Source organism: Choristoneura fumiferana, chromosome 9, assembly GCF_025370935.1.
Source record: "Choristoneura fumiferana chromosome 9, NRCan_CFum_1, whole genome shotgun sequence".
Taxonomy (NCBI): Eukaryota; Metazoa; Arthropoda; class Insecta; order Lepidoptera; family Tortricidae; genus Choristoneura; species Choristoneura fumiferana.
Window position 1 is genome coordinate 3,592,756 of NC_133480.1, and position 24,109 is coordinate 3,616,864.

Genomic DNA, 24,109 nt, shown 5'->3' on the forward strand with positions numbered 1-24,109 from the left:
CGTCAAATGTCAAGGTACTGTCAATTTTCATCCTTATTTCTGGTGTACCCGTCGCGCGTCGCGTGTCGTTCGTTGCCCGCATATCATTACTGTAAATCATCACACACTTACCTTCCGGAGTGAAAACGAGTGTCCGTTTGTGTTGTCGAAGATGCTGCGGCCGTTATTGGATGCGTTTTGGAGTGAAAACGTGTGGTTGCCGCCCAACGAAACGTGGGCCGATCTAACGCCCGGGCCTGATAAGGAGGTTGCATACACCAACCATCGGCATGTTTTGTTCCCCATACCAATGGCCCTGGTGTTTATAGCGCTGCGCTTCCTGATGGAGAAGTAAGTACCGGTTTATTTTTATACCTATCTAAAACATTGGGCTGAAATGCCGCGGTACAGCGGATACGAGTAGGTCTTAAGGTGATTTTCCACCGGCGAGGCGAGGCGGGACGAGACGAGGCGAGACGAGAGGCGAGACGAGACAAGGCGAGACGAGAATTTAAATTTGTATGGCGGCGCCCGCGGCGGCTAGCGGCGAGCGCGTGAGAATGCATACAAATTTCAATTCTCGTCTCGCCTCGTCTCGTCTCGCCTCGCCGGTGAAAAATCACCATTATAGTCCATTCAGGATAACATTAGACTAGAAGGTCACAGAAGAAGGGGTTCTAAACATTTTTTGCAGTTGTAATAATGATGATAATGATAATGAATAAAAGAAATAATAAGATGAAGTCATAATTTTGTTATTTTGTTAGTAGATAATATGTAATGTACTTACAAAATAACACAATATTAATACGTAATCTGCTACATAATATTAATTCAATTTATATTTATACATTTAATAACTGTGTTTCGTGGACTCATCCACTCTCATTCCCTGTTTAAAATATACTACTCTTAGTTCCTGCTATGAAGTTCAAGCTTTTTTCCATTCCAAATTTCATCCAATTTGGTGCAGTGCTTTAGTTGTGAAAAGTGTTTGTATTAATATATGATTAAAGGTCATAAAATTTAGAACCAAACTGGCGATAAAAAGCTATAAATATGTACAGAATATTTCTTTGAGTTAACAATATTATAAAGGGTCCATTTCTTGCAGAATGTTGTTTACCTCTTCCTCTTTAGGTATTTTATAGGAAGACGTTTCTGTTTTTAACAAAATAGGATAAATTGTTTATTGTTTTTAAATTATGATATGAAAGCAAAGCAAATGTCACTAATATTTATTATAAATGCGGAAGTTTGTAAGTCTGTATCTTTGTTTGTTACCTACCTCTTCACGTCTTAACCGCTGAACCGATTTAGATGAAATTCAGTATACAGATAGTACAAGTTTCAGGTAAGCACAAAGATTAGTTTTATCCCGTAAAATTGCATTGTTCCCGCGGGAACGCAATAAACAAATTCTATGTGAACAGAGTCGCGGGCAAGACCTATTTAACAAATAAACTAATATTGATGTCTTCGATATTCAAGATTTAAGTTTGGCTGTACACTGAAAATAATGCAATTTATTAAATGACTTCCTAAAGAAAGACCCTATTTTCCTTCTGTCCATTCCTATATTGAACAGGCTGTACTATAATAAATGACTCAGACATGCTATCCTAAAATTTAATGGAATGGTAAACTAGATAGGCCATGTTTCCTGCTTCCTGGTTTGGAAGTATAAATCTGGCTAATGAAACCTCTTAATCATAATTTAAATAAATCCTTATAATTTTTTTAAGCATGTCGCAAATTTTTAAGGTTAGTGTTAGTAGTTTTAGTTTTACCAATTTTTTAATATGTGCCTTGCATAGGGAAAATGAGCGAGCACCCATGAGGCTGACATGATCACCTGGAGTATTCAAAGCCTCAACAAAAAAAAGAGAAAAAAAAAAGGTTTTCAGTAGGCAATAAGTCAGATTAGAAACTTAGGACCTGTTTGGAAAAAAATGTTCTTTTTCTTAAAACTGACCCATGAAAATGCAGATGAGGCCAGAGGTGTATCTCACTGGTTCAATAACAGCCTATTTATTCCAGCCTTGAAGAGCCCTAGGTTGAATTTATCTTGAAATAAAGACGATTGGAGCAAATACCATTCCATAGTAGTTCACAGCTTAATCTTCAGTATACACTTCAGTATATGTTTGCCTCAATCTCATACTAATAAAAAAAAAGTATACCTTGGAATGACTTTGTTCCTGATACACAGTAATGTAATAGTGCAGTTATGTTGTCAAAAGTATATTGATCATCCATCAGAGCCCGGAATTTCTGCAGCATTTTTGATCTGTCATAGTGACTTCTCACTTATCGACTCTACATAAAAGTAAATAATATTGATAGTGATATTATCGTAAAATATTAATTGTAATAAATATCTTTTATAAAGTTACTAATTGTATACTAATTAGCACTACAACATTTTCATTTTTCATTGTTTTCATTGCATAACGCATAGGTAATTTTATGTCTATTTCAACGTTTTCGTCTGCTCAAAAGTTAATTGGAAGAGTGCTCTTTAACGATAAATTGTCTATTGTTGACCTCTACTTTTAATCTGTCTTAACATGTTGTGTATCGATATTGAATATAATATAATATATAAGAAGTCGATAAGTGATGTCACTATGCCAGATCTAAATTGCTGCGAAAATTCCAGGCTCTGTTGATCATGTTTTGTTTACTTTACAACTTTTGATTCCATTTATAGTTTTTTGTCAAAAACATACACTATTGATTGCAATTTTTATGCTATCATGGAAGACTCGAGTTGTAGAAGGAAATCAATGTTTAAGGAATAATTTTAGTAAATACCTGTATGAAAAGAATGTAAAGACAAAGTCATTGAAATAAACACTGAGCAAAAAAAATTAAATAACAATGCATGAACTTAATGAACCAAAGAACATAAGTAAACATATTTACTTCTAGAAATTCTTTGCTATCCTTGTCATAATATTTACCGTCTCTTTTGCACCAGGTTCATATGCATTTGGTTATAAACGCAAACAATAGAAAAGTCAATTTTAACAAACCAGGTAGTCAGGCAAAAGACAAAGGGTTTAGTACCAATGATTATATTTTAAACAACATCATTTTATCATAGGTGAAAGAAAAATAATAATCAAATAAAAAACTCATTCAAAGGGTATCAATAATTCTTGAATGAGTAATTATTATTCTGTAGGTAACATTAGTAACTGTGTATTTTACTACTTAATTTTCGGTAGCTATAATAAATAGGGTCAGCTAGAGAAAGCCCTATATCATTACCTGAATTCTATTAAGTCAGATAAGTACAGATGATTGACTACTACTTCTTATCCTGAAATTCCCAGATTGGGATAAAATCCCATATAAACTTCAATGAAAAGGATTACAATCATGAAATATGGCACGTTTTTTTTTAAGCAATGATAATGAAATTCGCAATTGCTATACTTTTTTAATTCATGTTTCATAAGCCTGTAAATTTTCTGCAACACTGAATGATGAGGAAAGATGAGGTGAGGGAAAAATTTGAATTAAAATAAAAACTTGTATTTTTTTTCCAAAGTATAGCAATTGCGAATTTCATTATCATTGCTTAAAAAAAAACCGTGCCAAATTTCATGATTGTAAGTGCGTGCATTCGTGTGCGTATGTCCGTGTGTGTTGTTATGTCTGTTACTCCATGATGACTGACTGTTTTTTCTTGCAGCTATGTCTTTGCTCCATTTGGCCGGTCGCTCGGCATCAAGGAGGGAAGGAATAAAAAGTGCCCCAGTAATCCTAAGCTTGAAACTGCTTACAGAGCTGCTCCTAACACTAAAAAGGTAAGATATTCTTAATACTTATTTTTAACACGCATATTAGCCTTAGCTGGAGCTATGTATGATATGTATCGTGTTTAAGAGTATGACGGAATCATTAACTTGATTTTCACCCAACTGTATAGTAGAAAGATGCCAGACCAGATGCGTGTGTGCCACTGTGTCGTGTACTGTGTCACACGCATCAGCAGGGCTACTACGAAACTCGAAGTTCGTGTCGTGTGGTCCCTCTGACACTTACACTATTTAGTACGAGAGCGAGAGGGATCGCACGACACGAACTTCGAGTTTCGAGTTTCGTAGTAGCCCTAGTTCTGATGAGTGTGTGCGTGCGTTCGTGCGTAGGTAAGTGCGTGCATTCGTGTGCGTATGTCCGTGTGTGTTGTTATGTCTGTTACTCCAATTTTTATTAATTTCCATAGAAATTGAGTAAAATTCTGGAATTTCTATCCTAAAGCTGGACGTAATGGTTTAAGCGTGTGAAGCCGCGGGGGAAGTCAAGTAATGAAATTAAATAAAATTTAGTAAAAAAAACAGAAACACGTTTGTTTGGCATTTCAGCTCAATCTTAATATTCTATTCTGACAACACATTGATTGTTGTTTATCTACGTCCTTATATTAAATCCTCTATCATGCGTTCAAGAACCATTGAGAATGACCTGCATTGACGAGAACGAGGTAGGTGTCAGGACAGGGCTTAATGTTGTCTTTCCGAACTGTGTAGCGTAAAAACTCCATGTGCCTGCAAAAATCTCCCTTAGCGTCCGAAGTCGTCGTCGTCGTCGTCGAGGTCGGCTCAATAGGAGTACCCTTTGGCATGCTAAGTTCAAATTACCCCTTGCTAAGTTGCCCGTCTGGCAGCTCAATCCTTTCTCCGGTAAGCTGTAAAAGCCTGAGTCACAGCGACAGTTCGACCGAAAAAAAGGGTTTCATGTGATAACATACTTTGAAAAGGTATATTTTGATCGAGTGATCAAATTATGTCATCGTAATTTTAACTTCATACCTATTTTTATTCTATCATTTTATTTTTTCGTACCTAATCTTTAAAAACACGACATGTATGTCAATGTCATAAAAAAAGCTAGCTCGTTTTTTACGTAAAAGTAACAAAAAATGCTCCACAAAGCGTACTTGAACATCGCTTTTTTCGCAACACTTTTTTGCTGTAGATTGAGGTCTTGTACCATATTTCATAAGTCGGTCATTTAAGTCAAAAGTCAAAGTAAAAATCAAAATATTTTTATTCAATCTAGGCACACGCACAAGCACAAGCATTTATGAATGTAAAAAAAAATTAAGTACCACCGGTTCGGAACCCGGCTTAAACCTTGGTTAAACTAAACGTAAAGAGAACGCGAACGCGATCAGAATGTATTGTTTGTCACAACTTTTTCTTTCTGAATCCATTCAGAATTGTTATAAAGTAAACCTAACTTAACCCACAGTTTTCTATAGGATGACCATTTAAAAATTTCAGAAAAAAATATGGTTTCGGCGGGGAAAAAAACGATACTTAACAAAAATTCTGAGAAACATTACATTACGATTTACGAAAGTTATGCGACTAGATATGTAACGAATTGCGAGATTTTACTATATTCCCTTGGAATTTCCGAAGAATGATATCGTGATCATTTACGTGTATGAAGAGCACCCGTGTTAAATGTCTTAAGCCAAGAAACCTGACTCCTTGCATGGCCGCGAACTGGACGCCAGCGAGCAGGGTTGCCATACGTCAGTCAGGATTTGTCCTGACATGTCAGGGTTTTTGACCTTTTGTCAGTATTGCGGCCGGACTTGGCAAGTGTCAGGATTTTTAGGAATGACCTCATTAAATATAAAATTAAATACCTACTTATAACTTTCAAGATACAAAGTTGCAAACTTATTACAAAGTTTACACAGTTTTTAAATCAATAGTACGTTCCTGTAGAGGTCGGGAAGTAGGGGGTTGCCGCGTTCCGGCCTAGGCTTGTATAGTGCTTTTCTCAAACAAGACATGAAATAAAGTAAAACGTAGTATAGAATCACAGTAAAAAAATCGAACTAAAAATATACATATGATTTAGTCATATTTTAGTACAGAAACTTTTTTATTTAATTTATCCTAATTTTCACACAAATTTACACTGTTTATTGCCGAAAAAAAATACGTGATATTTGCCAAGACCACCCTCTCCCCCACATGCGATTGGGTGAGGTTTGGCTCGACCCCCTCCTCCCGTAATCACGTAATGATTGGATTATTGGATAAGTAATTAAGTAGTAATACTTGAGAGGAGTCGTTATTGAGTTCATTAGTAAAGAGGAAGGACGTCTAACATATATTTTTATACTTTACTACCTTGTCGCTGTCACTTCAAGTTTGAACTTTTGTACAAAATTGTCTGAAGACATACAGAGACAAGGTACTAAATTATAAACATATCTTTGCCCTTGACTGTGCCTAATGTTTAAATAAATAATTCTCATAATATTTACAGAAATGCTATGGCAAGAAAAGACCTTTTTTTTCTTCTTCGTCCTGAAACCTACAAAAATAACATTACACACACACACCCACACACACACACGCACACACACGCATGCACGCACGCACGCACGCACGCACATTAAGGATACATGAAATTTTATTATTGTCATATTTATATTCATTCAAGTCAAGTCTAATTCTGATTGCTATTTAAAGTTTGTAATGAGCTCGCTGAAACTGGGAGGGAGTGTGTAATCTTTTATGATACAGTAACAGTAAAGGGAATCACAATTTGAGTCTGAGATGTTCCCAAAATGTGGGCGTCGAGTTATTATTTATTAGACAAAAATTTCGCCCACCGCGGTGTGGGCGAAGCATTGTTCTTGGCACTTTTTCCTAGAGTCTAATCCAGAAGCTCCCAAACTGCATCGTTTGTGTAAGCTTTAATTGAAACAATAAAAACTATGGAACGCACGACATTTTTTTTCATATTAACTACTTAATACAAGTTGTTAAGAGCGTTTATACCTGCTGAGCTGGCAACGTTGCATTTTTGTTAATTTTTCTCGATTATTCCATAAAAATTGAATGAAAATTAAAAATGTGGTCTTATAGAACTCTTCTTATGATAAAAACAATGTGAACTAAAACTAAAAAAAACAAAATAAAATCAACTAAACCTATAATACTATTCTTAATAAGTAGGTATATAATTTTATTTTCTTTAAAAACCGCATTTTTAATTCATTAATTTTATGGAATAATCGAGAAAAACTAACAAAAATGCAACGTTGCCAGCTCAGCAGGTATAAAAGCTCTGAATTTAATTATTAACTTTCCTTGTTTGTTATTGGGTCAAATTTTGCAAGTTAATTTTGACCCACTTCCAGTGACCAGACTGACTTAAAATTTGGCACACAGTTTACAGGTCGAATGACAATGCAAGTGCAGTTAATAAAAAGTACACTCAGCAAAAAAAATGTATTAGAAAATATTTTTTTAATGGAAACATTTCTATTTTAAGTATTAGAGTATGTAATATGGTTGTCTTATTTTTAATTGTATTTTTTTTCTTTTTGCTGTGCCGAAATTTGGCACATAAATTTATTCTTTTCTTTCTTTCTTTTTTTAAGTTTTGGTTATGCCAAGAAAGGTAGAACCAGTTCTGTTCAGCAGGGCTACTACGTAACTCGAAACTCGAAGTTCGTATCGTACCGTACCGTCCCTCTCGCTCTCGTATTAAATAGTATAAGTGTCAGAGGGACCACACGACACGAACTTCGAGTTTCGTGTTTCGTAGTAGCCCTACAGGCACCGAACCCTTAGAAGGGTTAAATAAATGCGCCGAGAGCAGATTAAGGTTCTCTATCTATATATAGGTATATATATACTGCTGTACTGCTTACTAAATATGTGTGTTGGTGTTCAATAAAGATTTATTGTATTAAGTTTGGGAACCTCTAGTCAGTAAGCAAACCTACGCTGATGACTTCAGCTGTCCTCAATATTAAATGAAGTGCCCGTTTACACCGTGCACAAAACGGCGAATGGAAACTGCGGTCACGGCCGCAGCGGGCTAACTGCATATTGTCTTGCAACTGAATAGAAAGCCTAGGTGCGGATGTTCACAAGCCCGAAGTACAGTCACGTGAGGGCAAATATTTGAGCGTTTTGACCGCGTGGTCAAACGTCATCAGCATCCCACGTTTATATAGCACAACGGAAAGAGAAGTCACAAGAATTTTAATCACGCTAAATTCAGCATCGGTATTGTCTTCAATTTTCATAAAAAAACAACCCTGGGCATTACCTCTTTAAATAACACCTGGGAAGACACCAATGACAAAAAAAACGCTGCTAAAACGCTAAATATTCGCCCGTGAACTGATATCGCACCTCTATTGCAACAACGACGCAAATGCATTTTTTTCAAAAAAAAATGACTTAATTATATATTATATTAATATCGCATATAATATATATAAACGTTTATTTCCAAAGGCATGTAGTCGCCTGCATTAATAATGATATCTGATACAAATGAGGCTGGCATAGTCACGTTTGGTGTAGGTACTCAAGCCTTGTTAAATTATTAGCCAAAAAAAAACTGCCATAACGGAGCGTGTAAAAATATCTGACACGTCACGTTCTACCGGCCCTAGAAATAGCCATAGACAGACAGACAAAAAAAAAACTGACTTTTCTTGTTGGTTGTGCTATCGGATACCCCCAAAATCTATTCCACTAAGTACGTCTCCGGAACGTATCAAAATAAATAAAATTGTCATATGTGACGCTAAGCCCAGCGGTTATTATTTACAGATTTTATCCTTATCCCATGGGAATATCGGGATAAAAAGTATCCTATGCTTTAATCTAGGTTATAAACTTACTTTTTGCCAAATTTCATCCAAATCCGTCCAGCCGTTTTAGCGTGAAGAAGTAGCAAATATACTCACTCACAAACTTTCACATTTATAATATTAGTAAGATAAGATAGTAAGATAAGATTAGTAAGATAATGCTACTATGCTACTTATATAAGTAGGATGTCAGCAGTTATTCAATCGCTATTCCAACAGTTGTGGATCGAAACACGCGTTTGTAAACATGTCGTACCTTTTATCCCGAAAAATAGCTTAATCCCGAGGGCGAGCGATAAACGAATTCTTCCGCAGACGAAGTCGCGTGCAACGGCTAATATTTTATCTTCATCTATCATACTTAGCCTGTATAATGCCCCACTGCTGGGCATAGGCCGCTAGCCTCCACATCTCCCTATCCAGAGCTATATTTGGCCATTCGCTCCATTCCGCGTCCTGATGCCTCAAGCGCAAGCGCAATCCACACAAAAGAGACGTGGGATAGGAGCGTGTCGCAGTCGCGGCGTCCCTTAAATCGTTTTCCTACTAAGGGGCTGTTTCACCATCCATTGATTAGCGTTAACCGACGGTTAAATGTGATGCCGTCTCATCGTGAAAGCAATCGCGAACGTCAGCGCGTAAGACTTAGGTCTTGTAAGAAATATGTAAACTTCAAGAACTTTGCCTGATAAAACAGTTAGTGGCCAAAAAAAAATACGTAAAGTAATTCGCGATACCAGTGTACGATGAGTTCGTAGCGATAAGGTTTATTATCTAAATTGTTTGATATTCTAATACGGAATACCTAAAGAGAGATTACCTAACCAATAGAGAGGAAATGGAAACGTCAAAAATACGTCTCAAACCGACCGTTGTCGTTGTGCTGAACTGAAAAATGGCGGCTTACAGAAAAAAAGTATTAAGGTAAATATGATAAAGTAAGTCATTTTCATAACTAACATGGCTTTATTCTATGAAGGGAATAAAAAAACAGTTAGTATAGACGGAGTACGGTGTAAGCGACGAGACACTATAAATTACTGCCAAATTAAACTTATCTGTGGCAACTGATATTTGTGTCAAGTCAAGTTTTGCTTCATAACTATTTGAGCCAATCACAAGCAAGAATATAACGTCAAACGGATCTCACGGTACTAACGCCATCGTCTTAAATTTTAAAAAATATAGCTCAATCGATACTATCGATGATTCCACCTATGTCGCGGTTGATAAAGAGTTGTTAGCTGTTTTAGGATAGTTAATACCAACGCTATCTAGCGATCAATATTAGCGCCACCTGTCAAAAGACCTTCATTGGATAGCTCTTGTTAACTCTGTCTGTTAGTTACTCCATGGTTTTTGTATCTATTTAACTTAGTCGTACGACAAGTGAAGTTTGCACTGATACCACAAGTATCACCTAGGTATAAAGGTACAGGCGTAGTAGGTTATCAACTTAATGAGTAATGTTATGACTATAATGATCAATTCATTATCGTAATGTTTAATTCTGAATAAGTTATAATCATGCTTTAATTACACTCACTTGAACGATTTCTTTATAAAATAAGTTACTTTATAAAGGAATTAGTAATTTTTGACGGATATTGTAACGGATAACTCGCGTCTTAAATCGAGTTTAGCTCGACATGTTTCGGGCTATTTCGTAGCCCTTCTTCATAGGAGCACGCGACTCGGCGGCTGCCGCAACACGCGCACTACGCGCCAACGCTCTGCTCGCACGACTGCCCGACGAAACTAACACCGGCACACAACTACCTTCATTGTTATCGTAATTTTTATTACAATAAAAATAATATAATAGTAATATAATAATGTAAGTAGGTAGGTACTGTAGTGTAATATATTTTTATTAATAGTTTTTGCCCGCGATTCTGTCCGCAAAAAAATCATTTATCGCTAATCTGCGGGAACTAGGCAATTTTACAGGATACAAAACTCTGTTCTTCATACCGGTAAATTTCAAATATGTATAGGCAGTGCCACCAGAGTTGAAGTCACGCACACAAGAACATGTCGTGTCGTGTGACGACAGCAGGATTTTGACATTTACTCATTCGTTTCATTCATTCCCCTTTTGTGCAATTAGTTATTTTTGTAGCTGTGTGTGTAATCATTCACTTCAACTCTCGTGGCACTACCTACCGATAATTACGCACAAAAACTCAGAGGTGCGAGCCAGGGTTCGAACCCACGACACTGCTTGAGAGACTGTCACTGTCAGTTTCATGTAAAAAAGACGGGTGTCTTAAGCCGTGTTTAGACTTGCAAGAAAAATCGTGCAAGTTGCATTACATTGCGGCGCTCGATTGACCACTACAAACTCGTTGGCTTTACGGCCTCGCAATGTAATGCAACTTGCACGATTTTCCTTGCAAGTATAAACTCGGCTTTATGCTGCCTATCCTGGAATTGATCCAATGCAGACGTGTTGAGAGGCCATAAGTCAAACTACTAGGCCAACACACCAAGACTTTCTAATTAGCTGACTGACACCCGTTAAACAAACCTTTGTTTTCTCAAACATGACATGAAATATTGACGTTGTGTTACAAATAATAGGCTGAGAAGTATCGCGCTGCAGGCGCTGCGGTTCGGCAGCCTGCGCGCGGTCACTCTAGCGGCCTGCAAAGAGATTTCATACAACCTTGCAGGCCGCTGGCCGGCAATGCGACCGTCTTTTGTTTCAACGCGCGCTCTGCGGCAACACCGCCCGCGCCGCCCGCCGCCAGCAGCCAGCATGACGCGCGCGCACACAAGCAGGGCGATCAGACTAGCGTCCCGCCAACTTGATTTCTTGGTTTTTTATTTTATTTCATGTCATGTTTGAGTAAAGCACTATACAAGCCTCGGCAGAAACGTGGGGTTGCCGGCCTCTACAGTAATGTACTATTACTCTTTCCAACAGCTGGCAGCTCTCGCGAAGAAAGTGGACATGACGGAGCGGCAAGTGGAGCGGTGGTGGCGCCTGCGCCGATCCCAGGACAAGCCCACGACCCTCGTCAAGTTCTGCGAGAACGCGTGGAAGTGCACGTTCTACGTCTGCAACTTCGTTTTCGGCATCCTCATACTGTGGGACAAGCCGTGGCTCTGGGACATCGACCAGGCTTACATCGGGTATCCGCATCAGGTTAGTGCCGCAATCACGTAGCCAAGTAGGTGCTTATGGGTCATTCAACGTGTAGCTGGTTGCCATGGTAACGTCTCCTGGGTCATCTATTAAAAGTATGATTTTATGGGGTGCAAATCCAGTTAGATCCAAAGTTAGGATTTGTGACAGTTTTAATATAAGGCAATTTCTACATGGCTCATTCTAAGCATGCTTTTAGTACGTTGCAAATATTTTTTAAGCGAAGAAATTGTATCACTGATGTCTCTTGAGTTACGGGGACACTAAAAAGTTGATTGACCCTTATGCACAAAGCGTAGGGCACAGGGGGCATCCATTAATTACGTGAAATCTAAAAATAATATTTTTTTAAGAATCTAATAAATTTTATGAAAAAAAAACGCGATATTGCCGAGACTATCCTCTCCCCCACCCCACGTGAGATTGGGTGAGGTTTGGCTCGACCCCCTCCTCCCTTCCCTAATCTCACGTGAGATTTTTCAAAACGTATATTTTTAATGTAAATAAGTTAATCTGTGCTTTGTGAGTAATTGTGAGTTTAAGAATATCTTTAAATGCAATTTTGATTCTTTTTAAAAATAAAAGAATGTTTCCTTTAGGTAAAATTAACTAACTAACTAAAGGATTTAAGACTTTACCTCTAGGGTCCACCAATTTTTCCAATCTGTATAGTATTTTCAGGGATAAATTCGAAAAAAAGGGTTAAAATCAAAAGATTTGTGCTACAGTATTTTCCGAAAGCGCTTTAAATTATCTATCTGTGTTCAATACAGGTTTTTTTTTTAATGATAAACTGCGATGCTTATCAGATCGCGCTGACGGCAAACGCTGCATTAAGGCAAAACAATCGCTATTATCACAACCAGGATCGGAAAGCAGTAAAAGTAAATAATTTAATACAAAGTTATTTTATACGGCCTCGTTCTCGTTCGCTTACTGATACTGCAGGCTGCAGGGCTACTACGAAACTCGAAACTAGAAGTTCGTGTCGTGCGGTCCCTCTGACACTTCTATTTAATACGAGAGCGAGAGGGACGGTACGATACGAACTTCTAGTTTCGAGTGTTGTAGTAGCCCTGCTGTTGTAATGCCGCCACGAAAATACACTCTTGTTTAAAATAAAACATATATTTCAATACGGTGAAGTAACCGAATTGTTGTTACAATATCACCCCTCGAATTGCGTTGGATTTTCTTCATATAAGTTTCTGTTAAAGAAAACATTTTATTTTTTGTTGACTATTTGCATTGTCATCCAACTTACATGTCAATGGATCTCTGACAGACTCGTATATGAAATTTTACGAAATTTGAATACCTAACTATTTTAGCTACACATCCTAAAATAGATATTCCAATTCCATTAAATTTCACATACGAGGTTAAGTCGAGACCCTGTCGATCATCATCATCATCATCATCCCAGCCTATTTACGTCCCACTGCTGGGCACAGGCCTCCTCTCAGAATGAGAGGGCTTGGGCCATAGTTCCCACGCGGGCCCAGTGCGGATTGGGACCTTCACACACACCGTTGAATTACTTCACAGGTGTGTGCAGGTTTCCTCACGATGTTTTCCTTCACCGTAAAGCTCGTGGTAAATTTCAAGTGTAATTTCGCACATGAATTTCGAAAAACTCAGAAGTGCGGGCCGGGGCTTGAACCCACGAACCTCTGCTTGAGAGGCGATAGGTCAAGCCACTAGGCCACCACGGCTTCAAACTCTGTCGATATATATACCAAATTTCAAGTCAATCCGAGCTCTGGAAGTGGGTCGAAACGAACTTGCAAGATTTTACCAAAACAATAACATACATTTCATTTTTTTTTTTATTCGTCTGGATGGCAAACGAGCAAGTGGGTCTCCTGATGGTAAGAGATCACCACCGCCCATAAACATCTGCAACACCAGGGGTATTGCAGATGCGTTGCCAACCTAGAGGCCTAAGATGGGCTACCTCAAGTGCCAGTAATTTCACCGGCTGTCTTACTCTCCACGCCGAAACACAACAGTGCAAGCACTGCTGCTTCACGGCAGGAGCAAGATGGTGGTAGCAATCCGGGCGGACCTTGCACAAGGTCTCCTACCACCTGCACCTGCAAGGCAAGTTAAGTAAAAGCTTGTAGAAAGATCTATGTTTTGTCAGACTTATTGAGATTTTTACACCCTCACAATCTATCTAATTCAAGCAAACCGCAACACGCGGTTAGCGATGATGTTACGAAATGAAATGATAGTTAGTCCAATTTAGAGGTGAGACGTACTAGTGAGTCTTGCGAGTACGCGTCTCCAAAAAGACTAGATCCAAAGACTAGGTCCACGAGTATCTACGAGTACTTAACTCAATGAGGGCTATCGTTTTTTGTCTCACTAGATGGCGCACTGTTGCGTGAGGTTTTTAAGTATGGCTTTCAAAGTCTGTTATTACGGGCGTGAAAACAAAGTTTAGATTAAAATCATATTTAATACACCTTAAAACCGTACAATAAAAATATCGAGCATGCCACAGTGTTGCATAGTCTCCGTTTTGTTCGGAAAAAAGGGAGGACAAAGGTTTCCGAAAGACAAAACTGTCTCAAAACACAGACATTCATTGCCCCGGAACGCATCTTTGCCATAATTAATTTCAGATATTGCAAAATATTAACAAAATTATTCTAATTATAAATAAACCCGCGTAGCTCACCTAAAAACTATGAGATTTGACATTTCGGAGACCTCACGCTACACTAGCGCCTCTAGTGGCGAATTCATACGCGATAGCCCTCATTGACTCATTAACATGGGCCATGTTGCCCGAAACAATCGGATTTATTATTACTATTATTATTTACTATTAAAAACAATCGCACTAACTTAATAATAAAATAGCTGATATGAGGGTGCTCTTGACGCTGTTGTTTAATATCTAAATACAGAATCACAAATCTGTCAGACAAGGCTCAGATAACTGTTACGTGATGTGGTACTCAATAACAATAATTCCCATGCGGTATTTGCGGTGCAAATCTTCGATAGATTACGATTTAAAAAATAATAAACTGTTTGAGCTGAGCTGATACCCATTCGTTCCAGGACGGTTTTGTTAAATAACAAGAGCGTGTCGGACACGCCCAAAATAGGGTTCCGTAGCCATTACGAAAAAATTAAGTAATATTATTTAAGGTTTTGTATTTTATACGGAATCTTCCATGTTAAGGTATATTTTATACCCTAGGCTGCTATTTACTCATAAACTACTAATAATTCTCAAGCAAACCTAGTCGTTATAGTTTTCCTTGAAAGTTTGATATATTTACTACCATCCTGAATTTTTTCAAATTTTTCCACCCACCGGTTTAGATTTTAGGGGGGGGGGGCGCTCGATTTTAATGAAAATTTGCACTTTGAAGTTGAATATTTCGCAAACAAATCACTAAATCGAAAAATCGTCTGAGCAAACCCCTAATGGTTTTAAAATACCTATCCAACGATACCCCACACTATAGGGTTGGATGAGAAAAAAAAAACAGCCCCAATTTACGTCTATGGGAGGTACCCTAAAAAATTTTTTTTTTTAATTTTTAACTGTACAATTTTGTCGGCATAGTTTACTTATATCCGTGCAAAATTACAGCTTTCTAGCATTGATAGTCCTTGAGCAAAGCCGCGGAAGGACAGACATGGCGAAACTATAAGGGTTCCGTTTTTGCCATTTTGGCTTCGGAACCCTAAAAACCGTAGTCATGCGCAGTAACTAGTTAATTTTGGCGAGAATAAAATCTAAATATTTTTTTTTTTAATTGGTGCTTCAGAAAAATCTGATATTTTTTTCCATTAATTAGTATAAGCTTATTCCTGTCGATAAAAAAAATCAGCCACTTAAAAATTTCATCCATCGCCCATCATTACATAAATTGGAAGTAAGTAAATAAAGTTTGACCTTGGTGCGCAAGCGCGTTTGTCGTTTTCCACATATATCTCGCGGCACTGTATAATTATGTGTCGAGTTGACAAAAATGTCGTATCTATTATCGGTTCTAGAACTGTTTTAATTTGTACTCCGAAAGTCGCCGGATAAACCATTTTATTCGTCAAAACTTTTTTGCGGTCGCTAAGATTTAAGCAAAAGTCGTCACTTCTAGGGACTAGGTCACTAAACTGGCAACATTGATAGCCGCTGGGGGCCCGCCGCGGGTCCGACCCGCTCTGTGTGAATACAACGAACCGCGCGGCTCACGCGGCGGACACGACCCGACCCGCGCACGCTCTCTGTGTGTGTTGCCCTTTAGCCCATAACATTGTTCAAAGGCCGAATGATGTCATAGTGATCAGCTGATTCGACTCATAATTATAACATCGGGGTGATTCCTATCAGAAATCAGTAGACATGCGTGATTCATCTATTTGTGTGAACTGTTAGTAATTAATCAAATAGATAGCGTGTAGTGATGTAAAGAATGTTCAGCGAATGTGAATATAACTCTCTATTTAGCGCCAAAATATCCAATAACTTTATCACATTCTGATCGTTTACCTACCTATTTATTAAGGAACTAACTGAAGTTAAGTTAGTGTTTTCGCTGCTTCATTGATACCTAGTTGTTGTCCGCGACTTCGTCTTTTTTTTATTCGACTGGATGGAAAACGAACAAGTGGGTCTTCTGATGGTAAGAGATCACCACCGCCCATAAACATCTGCTACACCAGGGGTATTTGCCAACCTATAGACCTAAGATGGGATACCTCAAGTGCCAGTAATTTCACCGGCTGTCTTACTCTCCACGCCGAAGCACAACAGTGCAAGCACTGCTGCTTCACGGCAGGATTAGCGAGCAAGATGGTGTTAGCAATCCGGGCGGACCTTGCACAAGGTCCTACCACCTGCGAATAATTCGTTTATACTTTGTATCTACTGCTTTAATCTAGTCTTTACTTTCTGTTGAAAAATGTTACCTGGAAGAGATCGTCAATAAAGGACATTTGTATTGTATACTTACTTTGTATTGTACACTTACCATACTGTTATTCCAGGGTGTTACAAACGACATATGGTGGTACTACATGGTGTCATCCGCGTTCTACTGGTCGCTGACGCTGTCCCAGTTCTGGGACGTGCGCCGCAAGGACTTCTGGCAGATGTTCGTGCACCACCTCGCCACCATCGCGCTGCTCTCGTTCAGCTGGGTCTGCAACCTGCATCGCATCGGGACCCTCGTTCTGCTGGTGCATGACTGCGCTGATATATTTGTGGAGGTATACATATATATGTATCCATTGTTACATCATCATCATCATCATCATGTCCGCCGAAAGACGTCCACTGCTGGACATAGGCCTCCCCAAGGCTCTCCGCTCAGACCGGTCTTGTGCTTTTCGGATCCACCGCGATCCCGCGATCTTAACCAGGTCGTCGCTCCATCTTGTTGGAGGCCTACCGACAGCTGGTCTCCCGGTCCGCGGACACCACTCCACCACCACCGGCGGGTCCACTATTACATTCTACCGCAATTAGATAACATAAATAACATAAAAGATATTAATTAGATAACGTAAAAGTTGAAAAACACCCGTCATTGTCATGGCCAGAAAGGCTGAACCAATTGAAGTAACCAATTACCTATGAAGTATTGCAAGAACACTCGGTTTTACGTAAAAAAACGCATTGAAATTGGTCCATCCGTTTAAGAGCTACATGGTGAGACTATAATGTTTTCTTTTACCACTGTATACAGTTATACCTATGTTTAACAAATAAAATACTTTGACTTTGATGCCACAGACAAAAAAACAGAGAGGCAGGCAGCTGGACAGACAGACATAAATTGACGTCAAACTTATAAAACCCCTCTTTTTGCGTCGGGGGGGTTAAGACGAAACATGTCATAACTTAAGTTTGTGCCGAAACCACTGTCGCGACAAATCCTTCTATGCGCATTCGTATACTATGAAATCTTGCCGATTATTGTTTGTAGATAGCTTCTACTCGAAAAAAAAAATTTTTTATTCAGTATCTCTTTCTTTGTCTCTCTTTCTGTCACTTTCGTTCCTTTCATTTTCTTTTTCTTTTAAGAAGGTACGGCACGCATTCACTAAAATTTTAGTAGTTAGGTAATGCCATAATCACATCGATTCACAGTATCTTGAAAAAAGGCCTGGTTAATAATAAAAAAACGCGTAACAGTTCCTGAGACTGTCGGCTCGGGCCAGACTTCTTTTACAAAACTGACAATTGACAAACGATTTCGTCAGGCTCTTTCAAGCGTGCTATGCATGGCAACACTGGCGTCTCGTATGTGCTAAATTACCAATCCTACTTATATTATACATGTGAAAGTTTGTGTGTGTGTGTGTGTGTGTGTGTGTGTGTGTGTGTGTGTATATGTTTGTAACTCCTTCACGTTAAAACGGCTGGACGCATGTGGATGAAATTTGGTACGTAGATAGCTGGACGTCTGGTATAACACATAGGCTACTTTTTGTCCCGATATTCCCACGGGATAGGGATAAAATCTTGAAATTTCAACTGCTGGGTTCAAATTTTGTACACGTTGTTTTTAACACAATCTCAATGAAGACCACGATTTAAATTTTGGGATTTCCCAGGGGAATTTTGTAACATCCCGGCATTGGCGGAATTTCTATTGTAACTACCAGGAATAGTTTACGCGTGCGAAGGCCGCGGGTAAACTCTAGTCCGTAATAAATGTATCAATATTGATTGCCATGTATATTCCTGAAAATTGTAATGTGTCATTTCAGGCGGTAAAAGCGACGAAATACGCCAACTACCAGCGCACTTGCGACACTCTTTTCCTGGGACTGATCTTCACGTGGATCACGACGCGCATTGTCATCTACCCCTACTATATTATTTGGAGGTAATATTTTTTTATGTAGCCTGTAATATGTACCACTGCTGAGCAAAGGGCTCCCCTTTCTTCCGCCACTCTTCCCTATCATGAGCATGCTCCTGCCAATCGAGCTGAAAAGCGCTCAGGTCGTCCCGCTATCTCCTCTTGGGTCTGCCTCTGCTCCTTTGGTAATAATAATATAACGGGAAAATTGACACCAATTGACCTAGTCCCAAACTAAGCAAAGCTTGTACTATGGGTATTAGACAACGGATAAACATACTTAAATAGATAAATACATACTTAAATCCAAGACCCGAGAACAAACATTCGTATTATTCACACAAATCTCTGCCCCGGGAGCTCCAGCTTCGTAATCAGGTTCTCTAACCAAGTAAGTTTAATATTATTATGGCATCTAGTTTTTCTGAAATTTACTACAAGTACTTGTGTACTAATCTCTTACATGTAGCAGATCGGCTACACTTTGCCAATGTCAATACAGATCTATTGAATCATGTATTTCCATCGTATTTTGTCGGTAAACTTCGTATTATATCTTGTTAGCTTCGATAAACTTCAGTAGGTATGATCAATGCGAACTTTTCCGACAAAATACGATGGAAAAACATTACTCATTAGCTATATAGGTACCTTGACTAATATACTATACGTGATTTCGTGAATATATTTGAATAATTACGTCTTTCTATTCTTATATGTAAAGTTCAAACACGAGTAAACAGTTACATGACAAGAGACCGCTAATGTACTCGTCTATGATTACCGTTAAAACGTCATGGCATATTAATAACACAATGGCAAGTCATAGCTTGTTTTCTACCACTTACCACCCTAAAGTTGATAATCGTTTGCATGTCATAAAACAATAATGCCAATAGACGTGTCTGTCAACTTGAAAGTTCGACTTTAGCGATATATTCATTTGATAGGAACCAAAAATTGATAGACCACTTATTTAACTGATGGTACGTTGCAAACACTTTCTAACGAAGCGTATCACTGATGTCTCCTGGGTTACGGGGCAGAATACCAACACTAAAAAGTTGATGGACCCGAATAATCCAGTCTGTATCCCTTTCGAACCCAGCCAAGTATGAAAAGAGTTACGACAATGGACTTTATGTACAATTCGTTCGCTATTCGTTAATCGCTATCCCGCTGGAACTATGCCATTTTCCGGGATAAACACTATCCTATGTCCTTCTCCAGGACTCAAACTATCTGTATACCGAATTTCATCTAAATCGATTCAATGGTTTAGACGCGATGTAGTAACAAACAAACAGACAGACTTACAAACTTTCGCATTTCTAATAATAGTGGGACTAGTGGGATTGACGTCGCTATTATATGAGCTCTGGGGCTTTAAAACCACGTTTCGAACCTCTTGCTCGCTCTTGGGAGGTTATCGGATCTCTCGCTCACAAGCCGCTGTAAAGTGCGAGCGAGTGATCCGATAAAGTCCCAAGAGCGAGCGAGAGGTTAGAAAACGGAGTTTTGTGACTCCAGAGCTCAGATGTTGGTGATGCTGGTATAATCGCTACGCTAACAAGTCGTCAATATAACATCACTGTTTTCCAGTACTACAATCCGAGCGCCGATGCTGCTGCCAATGTTCCCGGCGTACTATATCTTCAACTCCCTGCTTTGTCTGCTGCTGGCGCTGCACATCGTGTGGACTTGGCTCATCTTGCAGATAGCCTACAAGGCCATTTACGCCGGGAAGGTAAGCGCCAATAACCCTTTGGGTAGTCGTTTAAAAAGAAGAGGGGTCAAGCTGCTGGGTTTGTTAAATCAATTTACCAGAAACGTTATGTCCTAGTAGCAAAATTTCCATTCGCGTTATTTCCCATTTACTGTTTTTCTCACTATGGGTTTCTACTAAAACACAGAAATAGAAGCTCCGCCTGAGCGGAGCTCCGTTGACACTGTGTGTCGATTCAAATTGGGGAAAAACGCTACGGTGAAAATATGTTTCAGTAAAAAAACCATAGTGGGTAAAAATGCGAATGGAAATTTTGCTACTAGGAACATTAACATTATTTAACATTAGGAACATAACAATTCTGGTAAATTGATCTGACTAGCGAGCTGTTGACGTGAAGCAAGCAGATTTTGATTTAAATCGCCGCAGCGACTGCTGCAACACGCGCACTGCTGATGTGTAAACTAACACAAACACACAACTACCCACGTTTTCGTCCTTTTCTTTATTATTAACTAGCGACCCGCCCCGGCTTCACATGGGCAAAAAAAAAAACCGGCCAAGTGCGAGTCGGGTTCTGTACCTATAGGTAAAACATAAGACATTAGCAAAAATCGGCAAAAAAAAATGTTTGCTGTATGGGAGCCCCTTTAAACATTTTTTTTATTAGCCTATTTTTGTGTCCCACTGCTGGGCAAAGGCCTCTCCTCTCTTGCTCCACTCCTGCCTATCAAAGGCGTAAACATTTACTTTATTTTAATTTAATTGTGTATTTTTAAAGTGAATGAATATACAAATTAATATTCTGTGAATATTTCAAGCAACTACCTGTTGCCGTTATTAATATCGAGCAATAAACGGCAAAAAAAAACACGTTTGTTGTATGGGAGCCCGCCTTAAATATTTATTTTATTCTGTTTATAGTGTTTGTTGTTATAGCGGCAACAGAAATACATCATCTGTGAAAATTTCAACTGTCTAGCTATCATGGTTCATGAGATACAGCCTAGTGACAGACAGACAAACGGACAGTTTTAGTAATAGCGTCCTGTTTTTATAACCCTTTTGAACACAGAACTCTCAAAAAGTAATCTACAGGTATTGAAACCGTCTTGAATATAAAATTATTTATTTGGATAAGGATTACTGCAAAAAGGTATGGATAACATGGTCTGATTCTAGTCGGCATTTCAGTCAACTTTTAAAATGTAAAAAAGTAGTTGTAGTTACATTACTACAATAGTTGGAGATATGGTATCGTGAAGTTTTTTGTAGATATTGATATATCCTTTAAAATCGTAGAACATTTTTTTGTTCTATCATCAATAGTTTCCACAGCGCATGCGATGAAAGATGTTTTATGGCAACTTCTTTTTCTCAAAAATGACCGTAAAAGTTGACATTATTGTTTACATATCAGAAGGTGAAGTGCATAGTTTATGGTCAGCGAAAATTAAAAAGTTAAAACGATTGCAGGCGCGCTAGCTCGACGATAATGAATTAGCGCGCCTGTAATCAGTCACATTTTTTTTAAAGTTAAAAAGGCCATGGCGATATTGGCACAAGTCGTATACATACAGCCAAGTCTAATGGCCGGTATCAGATATTTTGTTGGAACTCCAGACTTTTTCTATTGGGTCTGAAATAGCTTGTGGTGTTTTCGGTAGAAAAATACACCTGCAGTTTATTTTTTAATGAAAAAAGGCGGGAAAGCATAAGAAAAATTATGGAATTAAATTAAATTTTACAATATATTTTGAGAAAAAGTTTATTCCATTTCAGAATTATTCACCATTTTTGAGAAAAGATTTATATTAGTCTCGGCCGGAATAGCAATTGCTGGCTTCGTATTAGTTAAACGGACTCGCAAGCTCGTCCGTTTAATACTCATACTCAGCCAGCAATTGCCTACTTCCAGGCCACGACAATAATCTACTATTACACTTTGAGTTACATTATTGAAGTTTTAGTACGGAACCCTATTATTTAATTTACCATTCTAATAGTGAAAGATTTTTTTTCTTTTACTATTCTAAGGGGCTGTTTCACCATCCATTGATTAGCGTTAACCGACGGTTAAATTTGATGCCATCTCCGTCTATTCGAACAAAACAAATAGAGACGGCATCACGCCTAACCGCCAGTTAACACTAATCAGTGGATGGTGAAACAGCCCCTAAGTTTTTGTTTTATTCTAATGTATTTTCTGTGTATCGAATTGGTGTCAATGAATGTTTGTCTCTCTTTCTCTCGCGTCAGTGATGTGCTGTGTTCACAGATGGACGGTGACATCCGCAGCAGCTCGGAAATGAGCGACAGCTCCAACCGCTCCTCCAACGGCACGCCCGCCCGCGCCAACAACAAGAAGTGAGTTTTTGTCGAACCTAGTATTAGAGTCACCTCCGTCCCTGCAGGGCTACTACGAAACTCGAAGTTCGTATCGTACCGTCCCTCTCGCTCTCGTATTAAATAGTATAAGTGTCAGAGGGACCGCACGACACGAACTTCGAGTTTCGTAGTAGCCCTGCTGGCTCCAGAATGACCAATGGGCGACCGATGGATGCAATATGGGGGTGGAAAGCATAAGATGGATAAGACTTTCACTAAAGTGTTTGTTTTTTGAGTAATTGTGATTAAAATTATATACAGCTTTTGTTATATATCAGTAGGTAAATACAAATTTCGTACACCTCCTGCCGCTTAACTAAAATTTTCGTTTTATGAACATGAAACTTTATCTCACTTATGAAAGAGTCCAATGTCACCTTACACTAAGTCCTATATAAGACGTTGTGAGACAAGAGGTTAAGAAAGTACAGGTCACTTGAGACTTGAGTGTGTAACTATTTGTTACGTTTTAGACTTGTCAATTACATTGACGTTTTCACTTGTGATTTTTACGTGCGTTTCGTTCAATCCATACTAATATTATAAATACGAAAGTGTGGGTTTGCATGTTTGTCTGTCTTTCACGTCGAAACGGAGCGAGGGATCGACGTGATTTTTGGCATAGCATCTTATGGGCCAGAGAGACACAGGCTACTTTTGATCTCGGAAAAATGCACAGTTCTCGAGGGAACAGCGCGCGATAACCGAATTCTACGCGGGCGAAGCCGCGGGTAAAAGCTAGTATATTATGAAATTGTGTTTTTTTTTTCAAACAATTGTAGTCATATATATTTTGTATGTGACACAGTCATTTCTTTAAATTTTCAGGGACACATAGAATCCGGACACTTCGTAATTAACCACAGGCGCTGACTGAGTATTTCATACACTATATTTATCTACGAAGCGTGACGTATGGGGAACGCGGGGTAAGCGCGGCTGGACCGTATTCCTCGGGGATAAGGTACATTTTCCATGTCCAGTCATACTTTCTCATACGTCACAAGTACCTACTAGTTTGAAGCGGATATGTATAACTCATACGTTAAATGTTAAGATGCTGATAAACTTGAGCGTTTACTTGTAACAAAACATCGTTAACACAACAACTCCTTGGGGGAGGCCTATGGCCAGCAGTGGACGTATTTCGGCTGACATGATGATGATGATAAAAACAGCGAGACTAGCCGTTTTCACTCTTTTGTTGCCCCAAGGCCTCGAGACCTTAAATGTTCGTCAACAATTATATACTCAGCGGCGAAAAATCTGGCTCGCAAATGTATGCAGTAATAGCTAGGTAAATTAAATTTGTATGTTGAGTTGAATGGGCCAAATTTTCTGCCGCCGAGTGTATTATTCCCATTTTAAATAAT

The 24,109-nt window shown here is 38.7% G+C and overlaps 1 protein-coding gene across 1 annotated transcript; it reads left to right on the top strand.

Annotated features, from left to right (window-relative positions):
- The first annotated feature begins 39 nt into the window (after positions 1-39).
- On the top strand, positions 40-24,109 carry LOC141430999 (ceramide synthase 5-like). The gene is made up of 8 exons (XM_074091925.1): positions 40-330; positions 3,683-3,797; positions 11,565-11,786; positions 16,800-17,021; positions 18,528-18,646; positions 20,225-20,369; positions 22,627-22,715; positions 23,565-24,109. The coding sequence occupies exons 1-8, from the start codon at positions 152-154 to the stop codon at positions 23,572-23,574; spliced, it is 1,101 nt and encodes a 366-aa protein (XP_073948026.1). The 5' UTR covers positions 40-151; the 3' UTR covers positions 23,575-24,109.

Bases quoted from the DNA above. Each gene is read 5' to 3' on its own strand.
- LOC141430999 (XM_074091925.1), top strand. From the start codon at position 152: ATGCTGCGGCCGTTATTGGATGCGTTTTGGAGTGAAAACGTGTGGTTG. The intron at 17,022-18,527 runs GTATACATATAT...GTGTCATTTCAG, and splicing joins GCGCTGATATATTTGTGGAG to GCGGTAAAAGCGACGAAATA. The intron at 20,370-22,626 runs GTAAGCGCCAAT...CTGTGTTCACAG, and splicing joins AGGCCATTTACGCCGGGAAG to ATGGACGGTGACATCCGCAG.